Below are 22958 nucleotides of genomic sequence, written 5' to 3'. Positions count from 1 at the left end.
AAATGCACAAGCAAAAAAGAAAAATGGTTGGGGAATAAAAAGGCAGAATCTATAAAGCTCATGATGGGTAGATAGGGATTTATTATGCTATCCTCTGTGATAGTTCCTGTCATAAAAAGTTTCAAAAGCAAGTCAGAACAGAAAATGACAAAGGGGGATTTAATATATTAGGCCATCAGATAAGACCTCTGACATTTGGCCTGAGACCTGAAGGTTGGTTGAATAGGAGGGAGCTGAGGGAAGAATAACAGGGAAAGGCATTCTAAGCAGAGGATACAACACGTGCAAAGGCCCTGAGGCAGGAAGAAACACAGCATGTTCAAGAAACGGCAAGGAGGCCAGCGTGGCCAGAGCAGAAAGACCCAGGGGTAAAGGGGTGCCACAGTGTACATCTCCTTCCCCCACCTCCTTCTCAGGCACCCAAGTGCAATGGGCCAGGGGGATCTCTGCAGGGAAGGAAGGGGTGATCCAGCCCATGGGGCTCAGGCCCCAGAACTCACTGCAGAATGCTGCACAGGTGCGTGGAATCTGATGGCTGCAGATGAGTTTGCAGGAGAGGCAGATGTTCAGTAGGGGATCCCAGTACTGTTCTTCGGGGCACTGACCCATGGCCACCCCCATCCGCAGGCCCTGTGGAGCTGAGAGGCAGGGAGCATGAGGGTAGCTGGCACCCTGCCGTAGGTCAGAACCCAGCCTCTCCCACTCACATTCCTACTCTGTCCCGGCACGCAGAGGGGGAACCAGACAAAGCTAGCTTCCGACCCCAGCTGCACTTGCGGGGTGACCTGGGGCAACCATCTCAAGTCCCCAAACCTCAGTTTCCCCATGTGTGAGGTGGCAGTTCTGGGGCCGCCGTTCTTGCACCAGCTGTGCCTTCTCATCCTCGTTCTTTGTCCTGCCTAATGTGCCTGTTTCTACCACAGTGCCTTTTCACCTGCTTGTCCCTTTGCATAACATGCCCTTCTTCCCTCTCTGCTGGTTATCTTTTCCTGATCCTTTAGGTCACTGTTTCAATTTCATTTCCTCAGAAAAGCCCGGCTCTCTTCCCAGATTAGGACACTCCTCCTCTTCTGCACTACTTGGCACTGTTTTCACTTCACTTTTATGACTGGGACTGTTTGATAGTGTCTCCCCCATCAGCTGCGAGCATCACGCAGGCAAGAACTCTAATTTTTTTGTTCACTGCTCGGCCCTCAATACCTAGATAATGCCTAGGACCTATTAGGTGCTCATTAAGCGAATAAAAAGAGAACCAGGTCCAGCCAGTGCCTAGCATACAGCAAGCATTCAATAAATGTCAATGTCCTTCCCCTTCTCTTCTTTTACTGCGGCATGAGACACACAAAATGATGTGTGTACACTGCACAGATCTTAGGTGTACGACTTGATGAATTTTTCCATATGTATACACCTGTGTCGCAACCCACATCAAGGCCTAGAAATTTCTGGCTCCCTGAAGACTCTCTTGGGTCCCCTCCCGTCCAAGACTTCACTTCCGCCGGTAACTTCTATTCTGACTTTTATCCCTGTAGGTCATTGATATTGCCCATCCTTGAACTTTTGTGTCTGGTTGTTGGCTCCGCAAGATATCTGAGACACATTCTCTGTTGAGGCTCTCTCAGTCATTTGCTTTGTATTGACGAGTCTCCCATTTTGTGAATGCACCACGTTTTCTAGAATTCTCTGCCTGATTTCCTGGTATTAGCTTCTCCAAAACGATATTTATCCTCAGAGGGAAAGAGAGCGGAAGAAGTTACTGCACCAGGAGACTGATGTGAGCAACACTTTGGAATACGGAAGGCACGTGGACTGGGGTGACTGACTTCAGTTAAAGGTCTCTTTTCTCTGATGCCCGCAGGGAGAAGGAAGCTGACTTGAGCCACAGAACCCCAGGAAGCCTCTGGAACTGGAGGGACCAAGTACCTCTGACAACGGGAGATGGGAAGGCAAAACAATGAAAGAAAGACTGGCTGAAAATGTACAGAAAGACAGCTTGACCCCGGCCGGATTCCATCGCCAGGCAGGTAACAGCCTCTCACCAACCCCAGCAGAAGATTTGGTGTCTTCTCAGGCGCAGCTGAGGGCAGCCCTAAGGTCCACACTCCCCAAAATACGACCTAAGGAGTAGTGTGACCATGTTTTTAAAAAACGTCTCCTTCCCCATCCAGCAACTGGCAGGGAATCAACAGACCCTTCTCTGGGAAAACCGACCCAGAGGAAAAGACCCAAAAGCACTAACTGGGAGATTCTCTCAAGAAAATGACCAAGTTTGCTGCTTGACCCTCTGAGAGCAAAGCTTCTGCATTAACAACCCCATTCGTTTACCCAGAACTTCCAACAGCTCTTTCTGCCTCAATCTGAGTTTGAGCCAAAAGCCACAGGTCACCCGATATTGGAGTGCCACCCCTACAGGAAAGAGAACTCAAACAAAGCAAGCAGAAGGGACATGCTGGGAGCCAAGAGAGACAATGCAAGGAACTGGAGAAAATTAAAAGGCAACAATAGCAACAGTTGATATTCATATTGATAGACAGATAGATGAATTTTTACATTCATGAAAAAGAATGGAGTACAGTCTTTAAAGAAGAATATGCAGGGGCGCCTGGGTGGCTCAGTCGGCTAAGCGGCCGACTTTGGCTCGGGTCATGATCTCGCAGTCCGTGAGTTCGAGCCCCACGTCGGGCTCTGTGCTGACAGCTCAGAGCCTGGAGCCTGTTTCAGATTCTGTGTCTCCCTCTCTCTGACCCTCCCCCGTTCATGCTCTGTCTCTCTCTGTCTCAAAAATAAATAAACGTTAAAAAAAATTTAAAAAAAAGAATATGGATAGAACAGCTGAGAATTATTAGACATTAAAAATATAACAGCCAGAATATAAACATCAGTAGAAGGGATTGCAAGATGTAATTGAAAAAACTTCCTAGAAAATAGGGAGAGAAAAGATACAATTGTAGAATCACTTCAGGAAGCCCAGAGGTTGATTAAATGGGAGTTCCAGACCTCAAGGATACAGCTTCCAGATTCAAAGAACCAGTCGGGTGTCTGACACAATAAATTCTCACAAGCCATGACCCATCATCATAAAATGTAGGAGGACCAGAGATTAAGAGCAGGTGCTAAAACCTTCTCGAGAACAAGCAGGCTACCCACAGAGTTCCGTTAGGAAGTCAGTGGAGATCCCAAATCAACACTGGGATGTGAGAAGGCAGGGCAGACGGCAGAGTGGAAGCGCCAGTAATCTGCCCTCCCGCCTAACACATGTTGAGCTGGCAGCAACCATCTGAAGTGACTGTTTTGGAAGTTATCCCAGGGAGAACTGGAGGAAGAAGCTGGTACATTTTTGAATTTTGGTGCATCTCAATGTATTTCATGGTGGTGGCTAGCATTCCTTGGTCTCCAACCCCATGTGTGCCGTCGTGCAGGCAGCTGCTCACGTTGCCGGTGAAACTTGCTGGAACCCCGATGGGTGAGGAGGACCTTGTCCTCCAAACATTGGGGTTGTAGGTTCAGATTGCTGTTTGCTGCTTTTGATCAGTGAGGGGCTGGCCCAGAGGTTGGTGACCATTGTTTCAATCCCCAACGGCTGAGGTGGCTTCCAGGGAATTTAAAAGAGATAGTGCTCTTCTCCCCCCAACTCTTGGGAGCCAGACATTTAAGGAAATCTTTGTCCGGTCACTGGCTGACTGCAGCGATAAAGGAACAGAAACTTCAGTGACCACACACAATAAATACCTACTTTGCAAAAATAGTTTGGAAAAGCCACAAATGGATTCCAGCCATCAACAAGCAAGATACAGTAATCCCTGAGAAATGGGAGAATTAGAATTACTACAACAGAATACTCAAAATATCCAGTTCTCAGAAAACTTATGAAACATACAAAGAAATGAGAAAATATGGCACATTTACAGAAAAAAGAATTTGACAGAAATTGTCCCTGAGGAAGCCCAGACGTTGGAAATATTAGTCAAAGATGTTAAATCAACTGTCTTAAGTATATTCAATGCCTAAAGAAAATCATGGGCAAAGAACTAAAGGAAATCAAAAAATTATGTATGAATGAAGTATGAGAATATGAATAAAGAGATAGAAGTTGTAAAACAGGAACCAAAACTTGGAAGCAAGCAAGGTTTCCTTCAGTAAGTAAGTGGATAAATAAACTGTGGTACATCCAAACAATGGAATTTACTCAGCACTAAAAAGAAATGAGTTATTGGGGCACGTGGGTGCCTCAGTGGGATAAGCGTCCAACTTCAGCTCAGGTCATGATCTCATGGCTCGTGGGTTCAAGCCCTGCATTGGACGCTGGGCTGACAACGCAGGGCCTGGAGCCTGCTTCAGATTCTATGTCTCGCTTTCTGTCTCTCTGCCCCTATGCTCTTTCTCTCTCTCTCTCTCTCTCTCTCTCTCAAAAATAAATATTAAAATTTTTTTTAAAAAGGAATTGAGTTATCAAGCCATGAGAACACATGGAGGAATCTTAACTGCATATTACTAACTAGAAGAAGCCAAGCTGAAAAGGCTACTACTGCATGATTATAGCTTCTAGAAAAGGCAAAACTATGGAAACAGTAGAAAGATTAGTGGCTGTTAGGGGTTGGGGAAGGGAGCACTGAAATTATTCTGTTTGATACTATCATGGTGGATACATGTCCTTCTATGTTGGTGAAATCCCGTAGAATGTACGACGCCAACAATAAACGTTAGTGTAAACTTATGGACTTTGGGTGATAATGATGTATTGACATAGGTTCATCCGTTGTAACAAATGTACCACTTTAGTGCAGGATGTCCATCGTATAGGACGCTGTGCATGTTTGGGGTAATGAGGTATAGGAGGACTCTCTGTACTTCCCACTTAATTTTTCCATGAACCCAAAACTGCTCTAAAAATAGCCTATTAAAAATGGAAACAGGGGCACGTGGGTCGCTCAGTCGGTTAAGCATCTGACTCTTGATTTTGGCTCAGGTCATGATCTCATGGTTCATGAGATCAAGTCCCACATCGGGCTCTGCTTTAACAGCACAGAACCTGCTTGGGATTCTCTCTTTCACTCTCTCTGTGACCATCCCCTGCTTGTGTTTGCTCTCTCTCTTTCTCTCTCTCTCTCTGTCTCTGTCTCTCAAAATACATTTTTATAATTTTTTTAAATAAAAAAATGGAAACAAAAAAATTCTGGAATTGAAAAATCTATTAACTGAAATGAATAAAGGTCACTAAAGGGGCTCAACAACAGATTTGAGCAGGCAGAAGAAAGGATCAGATTTGAGGAGGCAGAAGAAAGGACAATTGAATTGCTTAGTCTGAGAAGCAGAAATTTTTAAAAATGAGGAAAAGTGAACAGAACCTGAGGGAATTGTGGGGCCCCATCAAACATGCCACCATAAATTTTTAGGAGTTCAAGAAAGAGAGAGGAAGAGAGAGAGAGAGAGAGAGAAGGACATAATATTTGAAAAAAAAATAAGGCTGAAAAATTCTCAAATCTTAGGAAAGACATAAATGTATGTTCAAGAGCCTCAATGAACTCTAAATAAGGTAAATTCAAAGAGCCCAATGCTGAGACACATTGTAATCAAAATGTGAGAATTGTAAAAGTTGCAACATAGAAACAACTTTTCACATACAGATAACCTTCAATAAAATTAACAGCTAATTTCTCCTTGGAAACCATAGAGGTCAAGAGGCAGTGGGATGATATATTTAAAGTCCTGAAAGAAAAAAAATTGCCAACCAAGAATTACATATCCAGCAATACTATCCTTCAAAGCTGAGGGAGTTCATTCCCAGTTCATTAGACCTGCCCTACAAGGAATGCTAAAGGGAGTCCTTTGTGTTGAAATGAAGGTACCTTAGATGTAGACACAGCCATGAGAACAGATAAGGGACACTGGTAAAGGTAACTACATAGGTAAATATAAAAGCAAGTATTATTGTACTTTTTGTGTGGTTTGTAACTCCTCTTTTCTTTTTCCTATATGATTTAGTGTACCAATGCATAAAACGATTATAAACCTATGTTAATGGGCATAAAATGCATAAAGAGGTAATCTATGACAATAACAATGTAAATGGGAAGGGACAGAGATATAGCAAGAAAATGTATATTATCAAAACTAAGTTAGTATAAAAATTAAGTTGTTATAAGTTTAAAATGTTAATTATATTCCCCAAGGTAACCACTAAGGAAATAACCTTTAAAAGTACAAAAAAGGAGGAGCGTCTGGGTGACTCAGGCGGTTAAGTATCTAACTCTTGATTTCGGCTCAGGCCGTGATATCACGGTTTGTGAGGTCGAGCCCTGTGTCATGCTCTTTGCTGACAGCATGGAGCCTGCTTGGGATTCTCCCCCCAAACTCCACTTCCCTGTCTCTGAATAAATAAATAAACATTTAAAAAAAGGAAAGAAAAAGTGAATCAAAATGTTACACTACAAGCAACCAACTACATACAAAAAAGGGGAGTAATGGAGAAATTGAGGAACAAAAAACATAAGATACAGAAAACAGATAAACGACAGAAGTAAATCCTTTTTTATCAGTCATCACATCAAAGTAAATGGACTAAATTCCCCTATTAAAAGGCAGAAATTGGCAAATTGGATTAAAAAAGAAAGCAGTATCCATCTATATGCTGTGTACAAGAGACTTCCTTTAGATAAAAGGACACTAAGAGATTGTAAGTAGAAACAATGAACAATACTTCCATGCAAATAATAGCCAAAAGGGAGCTGAGGCGGTTATATTATTGTCAGACAAAATAGACCTTAAGTCAAAAGAGGTTACAAGAAACAAGGAAGGACGAAATATATTGATAAAAAGTTTGATACAGCAAGAAGGTAATAACAATTATAAACATACATGCATCTAACAACAGAGCCCCAAAATATATGAAACAAAAATTGACAGAATTGAAGGGAGAAATGGATAGTTCTACAATAATATTTGCATATGTTAATACCCTGCTTTTCGTAATGGATAGAAGAACCAAGCAAAAGATCAATAAGGAAATAGAGAACTTGAACAACACTATGAATCAATGATATATAATAGACATATACAAATACTACACTCAGCAACAGCAGTATATACATTCTTCTCAAGTGTACATGGAACATTCTCTACAGTAGACCATATATTGGATCACAAACCAAACGTTAACAGGTTTTAAAAAATTGAAATCATTCAAAGTATCTTTTCTGATCAAAACAGAATGAAACTAAAAATCAATGACAGAAGGAAAACTGGAAAATTCACAGACATGTGGAAATTCAACAACATATTCTTAAACAACTGATGTCTCAAAGTGGAAATCACAAGGAAAATTACAAAATACCTTGAGATAAGTGAAAATGAAAACGCAAGTTACCAAAAGTTACAGGATACAGAAAAGGTAACGCTAAGAGGGAAATTAATAACTGTAAATGCATATGCACTAAAAAAGAAGAAATTCTCAAATCATAACTTAACTGTACACTATGAGGAACTAGAAAATGAAGCGTGAATTAAGCCAAAAGATGGCAGAGGTAAGGAAATAATGAAGATTAGAGTGGAGATAAATAAAATAGAGAAGAAACTGTACTAGAGAAAATCAACAAAACCAAAAGTCGGTTCTTGGAATAGATTAACAAAATTGACAAATCTTTAGCTAGATTGACTAAGAAAAACAGAAGAGATTCAAATTACTAAAGTCAGAAATGAAAGTGGGACATGAAAAGATGCTCAGCATCACTCATAATCAGGAAAATGCAAATCAAAACCACAGTGAGATATCACCTCACACCTGTCAGAATGACTAAAATCAACAACACAAGGAACAGTAAATGTTGGTGAGGATGTGGAGAAAAAGGAACCCTCTTGCTCTGCTGGTGGGAATGCAAACTGGTGCAGCCACTCTGGAAAACAGTATGGAGGTTCCTCAAAAAATTAAAAATAGAACGACCTTGCAATCCAGGAATTGCACTACCAGGGTATTTACCAAAAAAATACAAAAACACTAATCAAAGGGATACATGTACCCCTATGTTTCTTTCTTTCTTTTTTTTTTTTTTTTCACTTAAATTCAAGTTAGTTTACACGTGTGTAGTCTTGGCTTCAGGAGTAGAACCTAGTGATTCATCTCTTACATATGACACCAGCGCTCATCCCAACCAGTGTCTTCCTTAATGCCCAACACCCATTTCATCTATCCCCCCACCCACCTTCCCTCTAGCAGCCCTCAGTTTGTTCTCTGTATTTAAGTGTCTTTCATGGTTTGCCTCCCTCTCTCTTTTTATCTTATTTTTCCTTCCCTTCTCCTATGTTCATCTGTTGAGTTTCTCAAATTTCACATAAGAGTGAAATCATATATCTTTCTCTGATTGACTTATTTCACTTAGCATAATCCCCTCTAGTTCCATCCATGTTGTTGCAAATGGCAAGATTTTATTCTTTTTCACCACCGAGTAGTATTACATTGTATATATAAACCACATCTTCTTTATCCATTCATCCGTCGATGGACATTTGGGCTCTTTCCATACTTTGGCTATTGTCGATAGTGTTGCTGTGAAAGGGGGTACGTGTGCCCCTTTGAAACAACACACCTGTATCCCTTCGATAAATACCTAGTAGTGCAATTTCTGGGTCGTAGGGTAGTTCTATTTTTAATTATTTGAGGAACCTCCATACTGTTTTCCAGAGTGGCTGCACCAGTTTGCATTCCCACCAACAGCCTATATTAAGTGCAGCATTGTTTATAATAGCCAAACTATAGAAACAGCCAAAATGTCCATCAACTGCCAAATGGATAAAGAAGAGGTGATATAGATCTACAATGGAATATTGTTCAGCGATAAAAAAGAATGAACTCTTGCCGTTTGCAACAACATGGATGGAGCTAGAGAGTATAATTCTAAGCGAAATAAGTCTGTCAGAGAAAGACAAACACCATATGATTTCATTCGTATGTGGAATTTAAGAAACAAAACAAACAAACAAAGGGGGGGGGGAGAAAGAGAAGGGCAATCCAAGAAACAAACTCTTGGGGTACCTGGGTGGCTCAGTCAGTTGGACGTCCAACTTTGACTCAGGTTGTGATGTCACAGTTCATGAGTTCGAGACCCACGTTAGACTCACATGGAGCCCGCTTTGGATCCTCTTTCTCCCTGTCTTTACTCCTCCCCTGCTCACACTCTCTGTCTTTCTCAAAAGTAAATAAACAAACAAACAAAAAAAGAAACCAACTGTTAACTGTAGAGAACAAACTGATGGTCACCAGAGAAGAAAAGGGTGGGGGGAGGGGGAAAATAGAGGCTGAGGATTAAAGAGTACACCTATCATGATGAAAATAAAATAAAATGGAAAAAGAGAGAAAGATTTAAAAAAAAAGAAATGGAAGTGGGGATATTACTACAGATTTTATAGATTATGAGAATACTATGAACAATTACACATCCAACAAATTGGGTAACCTAGATAGACAAATTCCTAGAAACATACAATCTGTAAGAACTGACACACGAAGAAGGACTATCTGAACAGACCTATATATAACAAGTAAGGAGACTGAACCGGTAATCAGAAACCTCTCAATGAAAGGCCCATGATGAAAAGCCCAGATGGTGTCACCGGTGAATTTTACCAAACATTTAAGGAAGAATTAACATTAGTATTTCTCAGACTCTTCTAAAAAATTGAAGAGGAGGGAATACTTCCTAACTCATTCTATGAGGTCAACATTGCACTGATACCAAAGCCTAATAAAGACAACATAAGAAAAGAAAATTATAGACCAGTATGCCTTATGAATCTGGATGTAAAAATTCTCAGCAAAATATTAGCAAATAAATTCCAACAGCATATTAAAAGCATTCTACACCACAGCCAAGTGGGATTTATTCCTGGAATGCAATAATGGATCAATACATGAAAATCCATCAATGCAACACACCACAGTAAAAGAATGGAAAGAAAACTGTATGTTCATCTCAATGGATGCAGACAAAGCATTTGTCAAAATTCAACATCTTTCCATGATTAAAAAAAACACCCAGTAAAGTAGAAATAGAGGAGAATTTCCTCAATACGATAAAAACCATATATGAAAAAACTCACAGTTGACATCCTACCCAATGATGAAAGACTAAGAGCTTCTCTCCTAAGATCGGCAACAAGACAAGAAAGCCTACTTTTCCTGCATCAGTTGAACATAGTACTAAAAGTTCTAGCCAGAGAAATTAGGCAAGAAAAAGAAATAAGGTATCCAAATTGGAAAGGAGAAAATAAAATGATCTCTGTTCACAGATGACATGATCCTACATGTCAAGTCCCTAACAGTTACACACACACACACTCACCTGTTAGAACTAATATTAAGTTGTAGGATACAAAACCAATGCACACACACACACACACACACGCATATATATATATATATATATACACACACACACACAAATATATATATACACAAATATATCTATATGCAAGTATACACACACACACACACACACACATATTTGCAACAAACAATCCTGAAAGGAAATTAAGAAAACAATTCCATTTACAAATGTGTACAAAAAGAATAAAATATTTAGGAATAAATTTAACCACGGTGACAAAAAAAAAAAGTATATCCTGAAAAACTACCAAACACTGCTGAAATTAAAGAAGCCTAAATAAAAGACATCCTATGTTCATGGACTGGAAGACTTAATGTTGTTCAAATGGCTATACTCCCCAAAGTGATCTATAGATTCATTACAGTCCTTAACAAAATCCTGGTGACTTTTTTACACAAATACAAGAATTCATCCTAAAACTTCATATGGAATTGCAAGGGGCCCTGAATAGGCCAAAGTAATTTTGAAGAATAAGAAGAGTTGGAGGATTACCTTCAAATGTATCAAAGACCTAAACTTCAGACTAAAACTATAAAACTTTTAGAGGAAAACCGGTAACACCTTCATGCATTCCATCTGGCAATTCCACTTTTGATACAACACCTAGATATGTTGGGTTTCATCAAAATTAAAAACTTCTGTCCATCAAGACAGTAAAAACAAAAAGCTCACAGAATGGGAGCAAATATTTGCAAATAACATCTCTGATAAGGGATTAATAGGCAGAAGACATAAAAAACTCCTGAGACTCAACAGCCAAAACAGAAACAACTCAAGTCAAAACTGGGCGAAAGACTTGAGTTGACATTTCCCCAAAGATGGCATCCAAATGGCCCATGAGCATATAAAAATACTCAACATCGCCAGTCATTGGAGAAATCTGAATCGAAACTACAGTGAGACACCACTTCATGCTCATTAGAATGGCAATTATCCAAAAAGTGAAAAATAATGAGTCTTGACAAGAATGTGGAGAAATTGGGATCCTCATGTATTGATTGCGGGAATGAAAAATGCTGCAACCACTATAGAAAACAGTTTGACATTTCTTCACAAAGTTACATATAGAGCTACCATGTGACCCAGCAATTCCAGTCCTAGATATATATCCAAAGGAACTGAAAGCAGCGATTCACATAGATACTTGTACACCAACGTTCACAGCAGCGTTATGCACAATAGACCGAAAGTGGAAAACCCGTGTTCATCGATAAATGAAGGGATAAATAAAAAGTGCTATATTATACTGGAATATTACTCAGTTATTAAAATGAGTAAAGTGCGGACACATGCAGCAACATGGATGAACCTTGAAGACCTTATGGTAAGTGAAATAAACCAGCCACGAAAAGACAGCTACTGTCTGATTCTGCTTACACGAGGCACCTAGAATAGGCGAATTCATGGCGGCGTAAAGTAGACCAGGGGTTACCAGGGGCTGAGGGGAGGGGAAAGCTGGGATGATGAGAGATTTTGGATCTAGATAGTGGTGACTTGGTAAGCTGCTGGGGGATACACTCCATCCAATGTAGGGCGTAAGCCAAATGGTGACAAGTCGGGGAGAAACACAGGATCCATCTCAGCAAAGAGGTGCAGGTAGAAATTCTCAGAATGATGCCGAAGGAAATCTCGGGGGACAGCTGCCTGCAGGCCTGGAGGGAACACTGTCCCAGCTAAAATGAAAGAGGGAAGGAATGTCTCTGATGAACATTGAAATAATAGGCAAGTGAGTATGTTTGACCAACTGACAGGCTGGGTTTGTCACAGAACTGAGGATAAATCGCTGACACGTGGAGAGAGAACTCAGGAGCTGTCAACGCCAGGGAAATCATAGCACACGGATAGTTCAGCTGGGAACAAAATTCACAGCATCATAAACTTGTGAGCAACTGTCAGTGAATAACTCAAGGACTCTGACTTATGCTTCCCATACAAGAGTTTCCTCATCTGCGTGAGCGGGGACAGTCATTGGACCACTGTCAAGGAACAAAGGCAATACCAGGACTTAGGAGAGAGAGGAAGAAGAAAAGGGAGAACAATACCGTGGAGGGTTTTACATTTGGGGGCAAGCTGATTAGCTGGCAGTCTACCCTTGAGCACTGGGGTTGACCGGGGGGATCCAAAAGAATTTCCATTGTTGATGGACTCTCTGGAAATCCTGAGGGCGTCAGAGTGGACAGATGCGCAGGCTGTCGGGAGTATGGTCGGCTGGTCCTGCCACATCTGCCACGGGGTCAGCCCCATTGCTGGGGCCAGAACCGCTCTCCGTCTCCACGGATCTAACTAAACACCATGCTCTGGGAGACTGGGTAGAGGGGAGGTGGTGGGTACACAGAGGGTGATGTAAGAGTTGAGTTCTCATCTTAGAAAGCAGGAAATTAATGCACAATGTCTAAAATCGAAAAGTCAAGAACTAGCAGTGTGTGCATATCATATTCTGGACATTCAGGTAGCAATGGCTGGAAACCACTGGACTATATATCCCGGGTCCAGCACTTCCTAGCTGTGTGACCTTGGGCAGAACTTTGCCTCCTTGAAACGCAGTGTCCTCATCTATAAAATGGGGATGTTATTGCCGACTTCATAAGCCATTGTGGTTATTACATGTATGGCAAGTGCTTTGCCTCGTATGGTACTGTGCAATTAGTAAAAGGTTAACCCCCTGAGCTATTGCCCTTATTAACATTGCCACTCCTTGCACTATGGAGTATTGTACGGACCAAGGCCTGGACCTGGGTCAAGGGAAAATTAAAAGGGCCAGTTCCTGCCACAAGGACCCAAGACAACCCTGTGTCTTTCTCCACGGTGGGGAGAGGGTCCTGTGCCCATGAGAAAGAAGCAAGATGGATAAAAGCCTCAGCAACTCCTTCTCGTTCTTTGGAATTTTTTTTTTTTTAATTTTTTTTTTCAACGTTTGTTTTTATTTTTGGGACAGAGAGAGACAGAGCATGAACGGGGGAGGGGCAGAGAGAGAGTGAGACACAGAATCGGAAACAGGCTCCAGGCTCCGAGCCATCAGCCCAGAGCCGACGGGGGGCTCGAACTCACGGACCGTGAGATCGCGACCTGGCTGAAGTCGGACGCTCAGCCGACTGCGCCACCCAGGCGCCCCTCGTTCTTTGGAATTTTGCCAAGAAAATCTGTCAATGTGACTTGAAAAGAAGGGACCATAAAAAGCTTCAAGACAGGAGGAATTTCTCACCAATCTTTGAATAAACACATGAGCTGGGGGCTTTGAACTAGGTTGTCAGTGGGGGGGGGGGGTCAGAAGGAGATTCCAACGTGAAGAGATGGGGTGTGTGCCCCGGAGGAGGTCACAGCCTGACACCTGGGGCACGTGTGGGAGAACTGGCAATGACCACTTAGAAGCCCGCTTTTATTCCCGTGAAGAAGGAAGGGGGGGGGAGGAGGCAAAGAAGGAAATGAGAAGGTGGCTTTTCATTTCAGTTCGTTGTACGTGATTTCTTACCAGGCTCTTCTGAGGTATTGAAACTAGCTCTGAGACTAACCCCTGGGAGCCCCCACCTGCACCCAAAACTACCTTTCAGAGATTGTCAGGGTGGTGAGCCCACCATCCCCACGCTGGATCTAAGTCAGAACTAAACTGAGTCCCGGGAGTACTAGTCAAGTCACTTTCTCAGTTTTGTGCTTATAGGGAATTTTTTTTTTTTAAAGTAGGTTTCGTGCCCAGCACAAGGCCCTACATGGAGCCTGAACTCATGACCCTGAGATCAAGATCAAGACCTGAGGTGAGAGCAAGAGTCGGACGCCTAACCGACTGAGCCGCCCAGGGGCCCCTCTCAGGTCCGTGTTTGTAGAAAGGGGGCGACCATTTCTCCCCATGGTAGTTTTTTGCCTCCTGTTAGCTCATTTTGAAAATCGATTTGCCACAGTTCAGTGGCAGAACATGCGTGAGAGAGCAAAGGGGTCTGTGGTGGAGAAAGCACAGTTATGCCTCGTGTCGTTACCGATCACCTTGGGAAAGGGCACGAAACCTCGGTTTTCGTTATCTGCAAAATGGGCGTTCCAGGCTTCCCTCTGCAGAGAAGTTTCCCTCGAGGACGTGTACGTGACATGCGTATAACTGGCCAGAGACGAAGCTGCCAAGCGGCCGTTATTAGTCTGATATAAGTGGCAAAAAATAGAATGGATCAATTGTAGTCACAATTGAAATCATCTTACGGTAATATAAAACCATATAATCATAATGATAGAGAATTATTATGACATTATTCTTATTAATAATAATAGTATCATCAAATTAGCACTCCAGGCCTGGGAACTGCTCCCACAACCTCAACCAGTGGCTTAAGCACCATAATTTTCTAAAAACACTTGCCCCCATAGCTGCCTCGCCCCCTTGCCTCTCCTCTGAGCCCTTACATGTGCCTCCCTGGATGACCGTGTGGCCTGAGCACGCCTTCCTGGTGATGGTTCTTGTTTTGTAATTTGACCTTTGGGAGTCACCATTCTGTCTCCTGACACTCTCATTCATCTCTGTATCCGGTGCCTTCCATAATAGGAGGACACAGTAGGTCCTTGATAAATGACCTCATAAATGACCTTGTCCGTCATTGTCCCCAGTAAAGACTTGTGGGATGAAAAGCCGTCTCCATTTTTGCACTGTGTTATAGACAGCTGGACCGGGACAATATTTAAGTTTTATTCTGCCCCCTCCCCCGCCTGCATTTCTGTCATTCAAGTAGGACTCCGGGTAAAGGTGTCTTGGCAGAGGGAGAGGAGAAAAAAATGCTGGCTTTTGCTTTCAAAACTTAGGGGAGGATATTCTTGACAGAGACAAAGTAACTGAGCCAGAGGGGCGCCTGGGTGGCTCAGTCGGTTAAGCGTCCGACTTCAGCTCAGGTCATGATCCCACGGTTGGTGGGTTCGAGCCCTGTGTCAGGCTCTGTGCTGGCAGCTCAGAGCCTGGAACCTGCTTCGGATTCTGTGTCTGCCCCTCCTTCTCTCTCTGCCCCTCCCCCCGCTAGCACTCTGTCTCTCTCTCTCAAAAAAAATAAGTAAACATTATGGGGCGCCTGGGTGGCCCAGTCAGTTAAGTGCCCAACTTTGGCTCAGGTCATGATCTCACGGTTTGAGTTCAAGCCCCATGTCCAGCTGTGTTTTGACAGCTCAGAGCCTGTAGCCTGCTTTGGATTCTGTGTCTCCCTCTCTCTCTCTGCCCCTCCCCTGCTCACACTCTGTCCCTCTCTCTCAAAAATGAATAAACCTAAATAAATAAATAAATAAATAAATAAACAGACATAAAAACAATTTTTTTAAAGGTAACTGGGCACAGGAAATAATTTCCCCTCTATTAAAAAAATAGCCCAAAGATTTAAATGTGGAAAACAATAAGATTATTAAAATTCTAAAGAAAAAAATGACCTGATATTTCTTTATAACCTTGGAATATGAAAGACTTTTTTTTAACTATGACACCATATCCAAAATCTGTAAAAGGACTGATAAAATAGACTACACAGAACAAGCAAAGAAAAAAATCACCAAACATGGCCAAAAACACCTCAAGGAAAGTCCAAAGGCAAATGAAAAATGGAAACAAAACATTTGCATCTTTTATTTATAAACAGAAAGGAAAAGGCCAGCCACCCAATAGAAAATTGGGCAAACACAATGAACAGACAGTTCACAGACAGGGGAAAACATCATAAAGATGTTTGGTCTCATTCCTAATAGAAGATAAATTCAAACTATGCTGATTCTATCTTTCCTTAATAGACTTAAAAATCCAGAAGCTTAATTGCACCTTCTATTGGCAAGGCCATAAGGAAACTGGCACTCTCATTCACCATGGAAAGAGAGGAAACAGGGATAACCCTCGTGGAGGGCAATTTGGCAACATTTGTCAAAATTACTGATGTATTGGGGCGCCTGGGTGGCGCAGTCGGTTGAGCGTCCGACTTCAGCCAGGTCACGATCTCGCGGTCCGCGAGTTCGAGCCCCGCGTCGGGCTCTGGGCTGATGGCTCGGAGCCTGGAGCCTGTTTCTGATTCTGTGTCTCCCTCTCTCTCTGCCCCTCCCCCGTTCATGCTCTGTCTCTCTCTGTCCCGAAAATAAATAAACGTTGAAAAAAAAATTTTTTTTAAATTACTGATGTATTTACCACTGATATAGTGATCAAACTCTGATTTATCTCAAAGTGTGAGATAATAAATCCATTGCAGCAGTGTTCGTAATAGCAGAAGATTGGGGAAAAACCAACTGCCCATCAATAAGGGAGTGAATGAGTAAATTATAATATTCTTATATACTGGACTATGCACCTATAAAAAAGAATGAGGAAGCTCTTTATATATTACTATGAAAGAACTCCAAGATATATTATGTGGAAAAACAAAAATAAAAATAAACAGAGTTTCTTTCTTTTTTTCTTTTTTTCTTTCTTTCTTTCTTTCTTTCTTTCTTCTTTCCTTCCTTCCTACCCTCCTTCCTTCCTTCCTTCTTTCTTTATTTTTGCAAAAAGGGGGGACGTTCAAATCTATAAGAGTTGGTATATATGTAACGAAACACCGCAAAGAAACTTAAGAAACAAAAAATGGTGTTTTAAATACAATTTTTAGAAATAAATTCAACAAAAAAGTGTAAAACTTGTACACTGAAAACTACAAAAGATTGTTGAAAGAAGAATTTAAAGACCTAAATAAATGGAGAGAAAGCCTATGTTCATGGATTGAAAGATTTAATATTGTTAAGATGGCAGTATTCCCCAAATTATTCTACAGATTCAATGAAATCCTAATAAAAATACCAACTGGCTTTTCCGCAGAATTTGACAGCTGATCCTAAAATCTTATGGAAATGCAAAGGACCCAGAAGAGCCAAAACAATCCTGAAAAAGAAAAACATAGTTGGGAGACTCACACTTTCCAATTTCAAAAACTTACTACAAAGCAATAGTAAATAAAACAGTGTGATACTGGCATAAAGATAAGCATAGACCAATGGAATAGAATTGAGAGTCCACAAATAAAGCTTAACATTTATGTTCAGTTGATAAGGGTACCAAGGCAATTCAATGGGAGAAAGGATAATCTTCTCAACAAACAGTGCTGAGACCACAGGATAGCCATGTGTAAGAGAACAAATTTCGACGCCTACCTCACACCACACACAAAAATTAACTCACAGTGGATCATAGATCTAAATGTAAGAGCTACAACGACAAGCTTAGAAGAAAACAGGAGTGAATCTTCATTATTTGGGGTTAGGCAATGACATAAAATGCATAAATGACTATAGAGAAGATGAAGAGATTAAACTTCATGAAAATCAAACACATTTGTGTTTCACAAAATACCATCAAGAAAATAAAAGGGGGGCGGTGCTTGGGTGGCTCAGTTGGTTAAGTGTCCAATTCTTGATTTGGGTTCAGGTTGTGATCTCACAGTTTGTGAAATCGAGCCTCACTTGGCATTCTCTCTCTTCCTCTCTCTCTGCCTCTGTCTCTCTCTCTCTCTCTCAAAATAAATAAAATAATAAAAAAAAAAAAAAGAAAGAAAAGAAAAGGACAGTCCATAGATGTGGAGGAAACATTTGCAAATCATATATTTGTTAAGGGATCCAGAATATATAAAGAATGCTTATAACTGAACAATGAAGAAACATCTCAATTTAAAAATGGGTTAAGGAGTTAGACATTTTTCCAAAAATATATCTGAATCAGCACAGGAAAAGGCGCCCAACATCATTTGTCAATTAGGGAAATGCAAATCAACGCGACACTGAGAGACCTACTAAGATAGTTACAATGAAAAGATGGAAAATGACAAGTGTTGGTGAGGATGTGGAGAATTTGAAGCAAGATGATCAGATGGTCATCTACTGTGGGAAACAATCTGGTAGTTTCTCAAAATGTTCAACACAGAATTGCCACAAGCTGCTGCGATCGCACTTCCAAGAAAAATGAAAACATATGTCAACCCAAATACTTGAACACAAAAGTTCACGGCAGCATTATTCATAACAGCCAAACAGCAGAAACGGCCCAAATGTCCACCACACGACGAATGGATAAACAAAACGTGGCATATCCATTCAATGGAATATAATTTGGCCAGAAAGAGGAACAGAGTGCTGACATGTGCCACAACATGAATGAACCTTAAAAACATCGTGGTAAGAAGAAGAAGCCAGTCGCAAAGCACCACATTCAATTTTTATAAAATGGCCCACGGTAGGCAAATTGGTAGAGACAGAAAGTTGCAAAACCACATTCAATTTTTATAAAATGGTCCAAATTAGGCAAATGGATAGAGACAGAAAGGGGTGTGGAGGGACTGAGGGGTGGGGAGTGGTGAAATGTCCTAAAATTAGATTATAGTGATGATTGCACAAGTCTGTAACTATAATAAATAACATTGACTTGTACACTTTAAATGGGTAAACTTTCAGGCATGTAAATTATATGTCGGTAAGGCTGTTTATTCCAGGGGAGGCAGGAACTGGGCAGATGGGGGACAGGGAGGGAAGAAGACTTCATATTATATACCTTTTTATACTGTCTGGGCTTGCAAAGCGTGACCACTACCTACTCAAAAAGCCAACTTTTAAAAAAGTTTACTTATTTATTTTGAGAGAGGGAGACAGAGGAGGGGGGAAAGGCAGAGAGAGAGAATCCCAAGCAGGCTCTGTGCAGAGCTGAGAGCACAGAGCCCCACGCACAGCTTGAACTCACAAACCGTGAGATCATGACCTGAGCCGAAATCAAGAGTCGGCTGCTTAACCAACTGAGCCACCCAGGCGCCCCTCAACAAGCAAATTTAAAACGCCAAAGAATCACACAAAATTAAAAAGAGACCTCTGACCCTTCCCTCATTTGGGGAGAGGAGAGGGAGGGTGCTAACCCACTGTGAAGGGAGGGCTGGGTGGGCGGTGGGTTAGATTGGACAGGGCAGCCCTAGAGAGCTTCTAAGACTCATTCATGGTCTGGAAGCCAGCAAGCTGTAGAGATTGATGGGGACATAGTTGGGCAGATGGCTGACAAGCAGCAGACCAGAGGGTGCCGTGGCTGCTCCCCACTCCCCAACCACCACCTGGACCTACATAAAATCCCAGAACCATCATCCAGCCCCAAAGAAGGGCAGGAAAGCCCCAGGACCGACACAGGCTGGGCAGAATAGAAGCCTGAGAAAGAAGTTCCACAGCCCTTCTCGGAACCTTTGCTTGTGACTCCTCAAGAGGGCTTCTGGAGGGTTCGAAGCCCTTGTGAGGTTTTGAGGGACATCTGGTGGGGCAGAGACTCTTCTTCATTGTGCAGCTGGGGAAACAGAGTCTGGAGAGGTGAAGGGCCCGTCCAAGGTCACACGGTGAGTCCGTGAACATGGGGAGCCAGAACCCCTGACTGCAGGCCGGTACTGATTCTGCTGTGCCAGGCAGCCTCGCTCAGCACCGGGTCACAGTTCTGACCGATTCTCAGCCCGTGGTCCTGGAGGCCCCGGCACTTTCACCCTGTGTCAAGGTGGGTGTCCTCACCTGTTCCGGCTGTCTCAGAAATTTTATACATTTGAGCCCTTTGCTGGGGACCTGTCTGGGGACATGGTCACTGGATGCAAAAAGGAATCAGAGAAAAGATAGACTCCTTGCCTGACGTGTGGGGGACAGAGCAGCAGCGTGGGTCCCATCGGCTCCAGCAACCTATGCCTCCTGCTCTGTCACTTTGAACGAACCTTTAAAACCCTGATAAAAATTCTACAGGGCATACGATCCAGGTTCTTCAATAAATAAACAACGGGGGGAATAAATGAGACCAGATGGGAATTGCTCTAGATTAACACATACAATCAAAGGTAGAATGTGGTCTGTGCTCAGATCCTGATTTGAACAAACCGACTGGAAAAGACATTGATCAGACAACTGGGAAACCTCAACCCTGATCGGCTATTTGGTCCTAGTACTCGGGGGTCATTCTTTTCAGAATTGGTCAGGCCATGATGGTTAGTTTTCTGGGTGTTGTTTTCTTAAAAAGTTTTTAAGAGATGGCTGCTGAGGCATCCACACATCAAAGAATACAATGTTTGTTATTAGCTTTAAGATGATCCAGTGGGGCTGGAGGGGGAAAATGGCGGGCGTAGACGATCTAAGGCTGGCCATACGTTGATAATTGTTAAAGTCAGGGGATGCATGCAGAAGGTGCATACCTACCCTCCAGCCTCCCAGCTCCTCTCCCGGCGTGCAAGCTGCAAACCCCCAGAGCCCCCAGACTTGGGGGGGCCCCCAGACAAGCCCGAGCTTGTCCATCTGCTATGGGTGCTACTCGCGCCGAACCCCACTGAACCCATGCGGGGCGCCCCTGGCCAAGCCCTCCTTGCCCCCACTGCCCCCCCACCCGGCCACCTCCCCGGCTACTCACACCACTCCGGGCCCGCCCGGGTCCGGCCACCTCGCCTGCTCCGGCCCAAGCCACTCATTACTCAGGACGTTTATTATTAGCCTTAGATTTGATTAGTGCCTGAGCTGCACTTCCTGGGTTTTCCCCCCAACCTGTAGGATGTAAATCAGCGGCACCCCCTCCCGCCCCTGCACCTGCGTGGTAGGAGCCGAGGCGGGTGGCCTGGGCGTGCTTCAGGAGTCCCCAACGGTGCTGTCTGCGGAGCCTCCCCTGCATGCTGCCCGGCAGGGCCCGCAGGGCAGGGGGGCTGGTCTGGCCTTGAGATGAGGTATAGACTGGTATGACCCCCATCTGGCCCTGACCCCGCACTTGGACCTGGTTTCCTGCCCCCTGGCACACACCCCAGGCTGCACCCAGGACGAACCAGCTCTCCAGCCTCAGGCCCTTCCCCCTTCCTTGACGACCATTTCCTATTTCATTGCGGGGTCATCTCTTGTTTGGTCCTCAGGCTCCACTGAGGGGCCAACTCCTCCGGGAAGCCATCCCTGATTTCTCTGTGCTTCCTAAGCCCTATCCTTACCCGTTTCAAAGCACTCAACAGGCTGACACTAGAGCAGGACAGCCTGGGTTTGAATCTCAGCCCGGCCACTTACCAGCAGGAAGCCTTGGAGACAATTCACTTAACTTCTCTGTGCCTCCATTTTCTCTCCTCATAAGTGGGTATAACAACAGTTCCTGGCTCACGGGTTGTTGGGAGAATGGAAGGGGCACAGTTAAATTCTTAGGGCAAGTTCTCAGCATGTAGCAAGTTCTCAAGAAACAATATGGAGGATTAGCACCGTAGCCCTCATCACACTCTTGTGACTTGATTTCCATGGCTTCCCAACTCCCTCCATGGGATTAAGACGGGAGTGAGACAAATTTAGGAGCCCATGGCATTTAGGAAGGAAGTTTGAGGGATGGGAAGGAATCAGGCAGGTGGAGGGGAAGCAGGAGGGCATCCCAGGAAGCAGTTAGGACAGGAGCGAGGGCAGAAGGGAGGAAAGCGAAAGGCTGATTTGGATGAACCTGACCTGAGACAACAGCAGAGGACATACAAATGATTGGTAAGCCTTAAAAAGTGCTCGGACTCAAAAAGCAGAGAAACACAACCTCAACAACGAAGAAGGAATTTTCATCCGTCAGGTTGGCAAAATCTGAAACTTTGATGATGCCGAGAACTAGAGGTGATCTAGGGAAATGTGACCTCACGCCCTGCTGGAGGGAGGGGGTTGTACTACCATTTTGGAGGGCAATCTGCCAGGACCAATGAAAACGCACAGCCTACACCCAACCCACAACCCAGAAATTCTCCTCCATGTGCCACAGGTGCACGGCGCTGTTCGAGGAAGCCTAGCTAATACTAGGGAGCATCTGGAAACAACATAAATGTCCAACCCACAGAGCATGGCCGGATAAAGTGAGGCTCACAGGTCGTAACCAGGGATATAATGCAATGGAGATATTCACAGATCTAGAGGAGACAGATCTGTAGGCAGTGATGTGGAGTGATGGTCAAGACAAATCACTGAGTGAAAAACAAATAAAAAAGGAGTTTGTAGCCTGATACCTACGGTAAGATACCTCTTTGTGAAGCAGAGTCATGAATCGCATTCTCCATGGCCCCCTACACAGTGGGCATGATGACGATGGTTGCCCCAGGGTAGAACAAGAGGGGACGAGGTTTGGGGGTGATGGTCAAAGGTGACTTTAGTCCTATTTGTAACGCTTTAATTTTTACAGGGAGAAGATACTTACGTATTACTTGTGTCAGTGAAAAGTAACAAAGCTGCGGGGTGGGGCTGGGAGCCAGAGGCAGTCACAGACACTGTTGCCAGGAACTTTCTGCCTGTTGAAAGCCCAGAGTCAGTGTTGGCTGCCCTCAGTGCGTCTCCTCCTTACGTTCTTACCCAGAGCTGGGGCTCTCACCGCCTCACAAAGCAGCTGGCTCCCGGGGGGTTAGTTCTGACCGTTAAAAAGCGGTCTCCGTCTATCTAGCAGCCTGTGCCTTCCAGAAACAGACCCGCTAGACTGATTGCTATTTTCTGCAGCCACACACATTGCCTTGCTCAATGAGATAGCACTTTGGAGTTAGAAAGCAGGCATGGGTTAGGCAGACAACGAAAATCAAATACAATCCAATCTGATTTGTAGGGTGGCCAGGAACTGAATGGTAGAGTTTCCTAAAGTCTCAT

At 43.4% G+C, this 22958-nt stretch overlaps 1 protein-coding gene across 3 annotated transcripts in view; it reads right to left on the bottom strand.

The window, feature by feature from the left end:
- TNFRSF13B (TNF receptor superfamily member 13B) overlaps positions 1-22453 on the bottom strand; it is a 38660-nt gene extending 16207 nt beyond the window's left edge. The window contains exons 1-3 of one of the 3 annotated variants that reach the window (XM_047832925.1): positions 20746-20833; positions 14352-14498; positions 501-638 (exon numbers count right to left, since the gene is read on the bottom strand). In XM_047832925.1, the coding sequence (XP_047688881.1) occupies positions 501-621 (121 nt within the window). In that variant the 5' untranslated portion in view covers positions 622-638; positions 14352-14498; positions 20746-20833. Of the gene's footprint in view, positions 1-500; positions 639-14351; positions 14499-20745; positions 20870-22347 lie in introns of those variants that run through there. The other 2 variants (XM_047832924.1, XM_047832923.1) reach the window with 2 other exon arrangements.
- Between the last annotated feature and the right edge of the window lie 505 nt (positions 22454-22958).

Source organism: Prionailurus viverrinus, chromosome E1, assembly GCF_022837055.1.
Source record: "Prionailurus viverrinus isolate Anna chromosome E1, UM_Priviv_1.0, whole genome shotgun sequence".
NCBI classification, from domain to species: Eukaryota; Metazoa; Chordata; class Mammalia; order Carnivora; family Felidae; genus Prionailurus; species Prionailurus viverrinus.
Note: the sequence above shows the minus strand (reverse complement) of the source record. Positions and strands in the feature narration are given on the sequence as shown.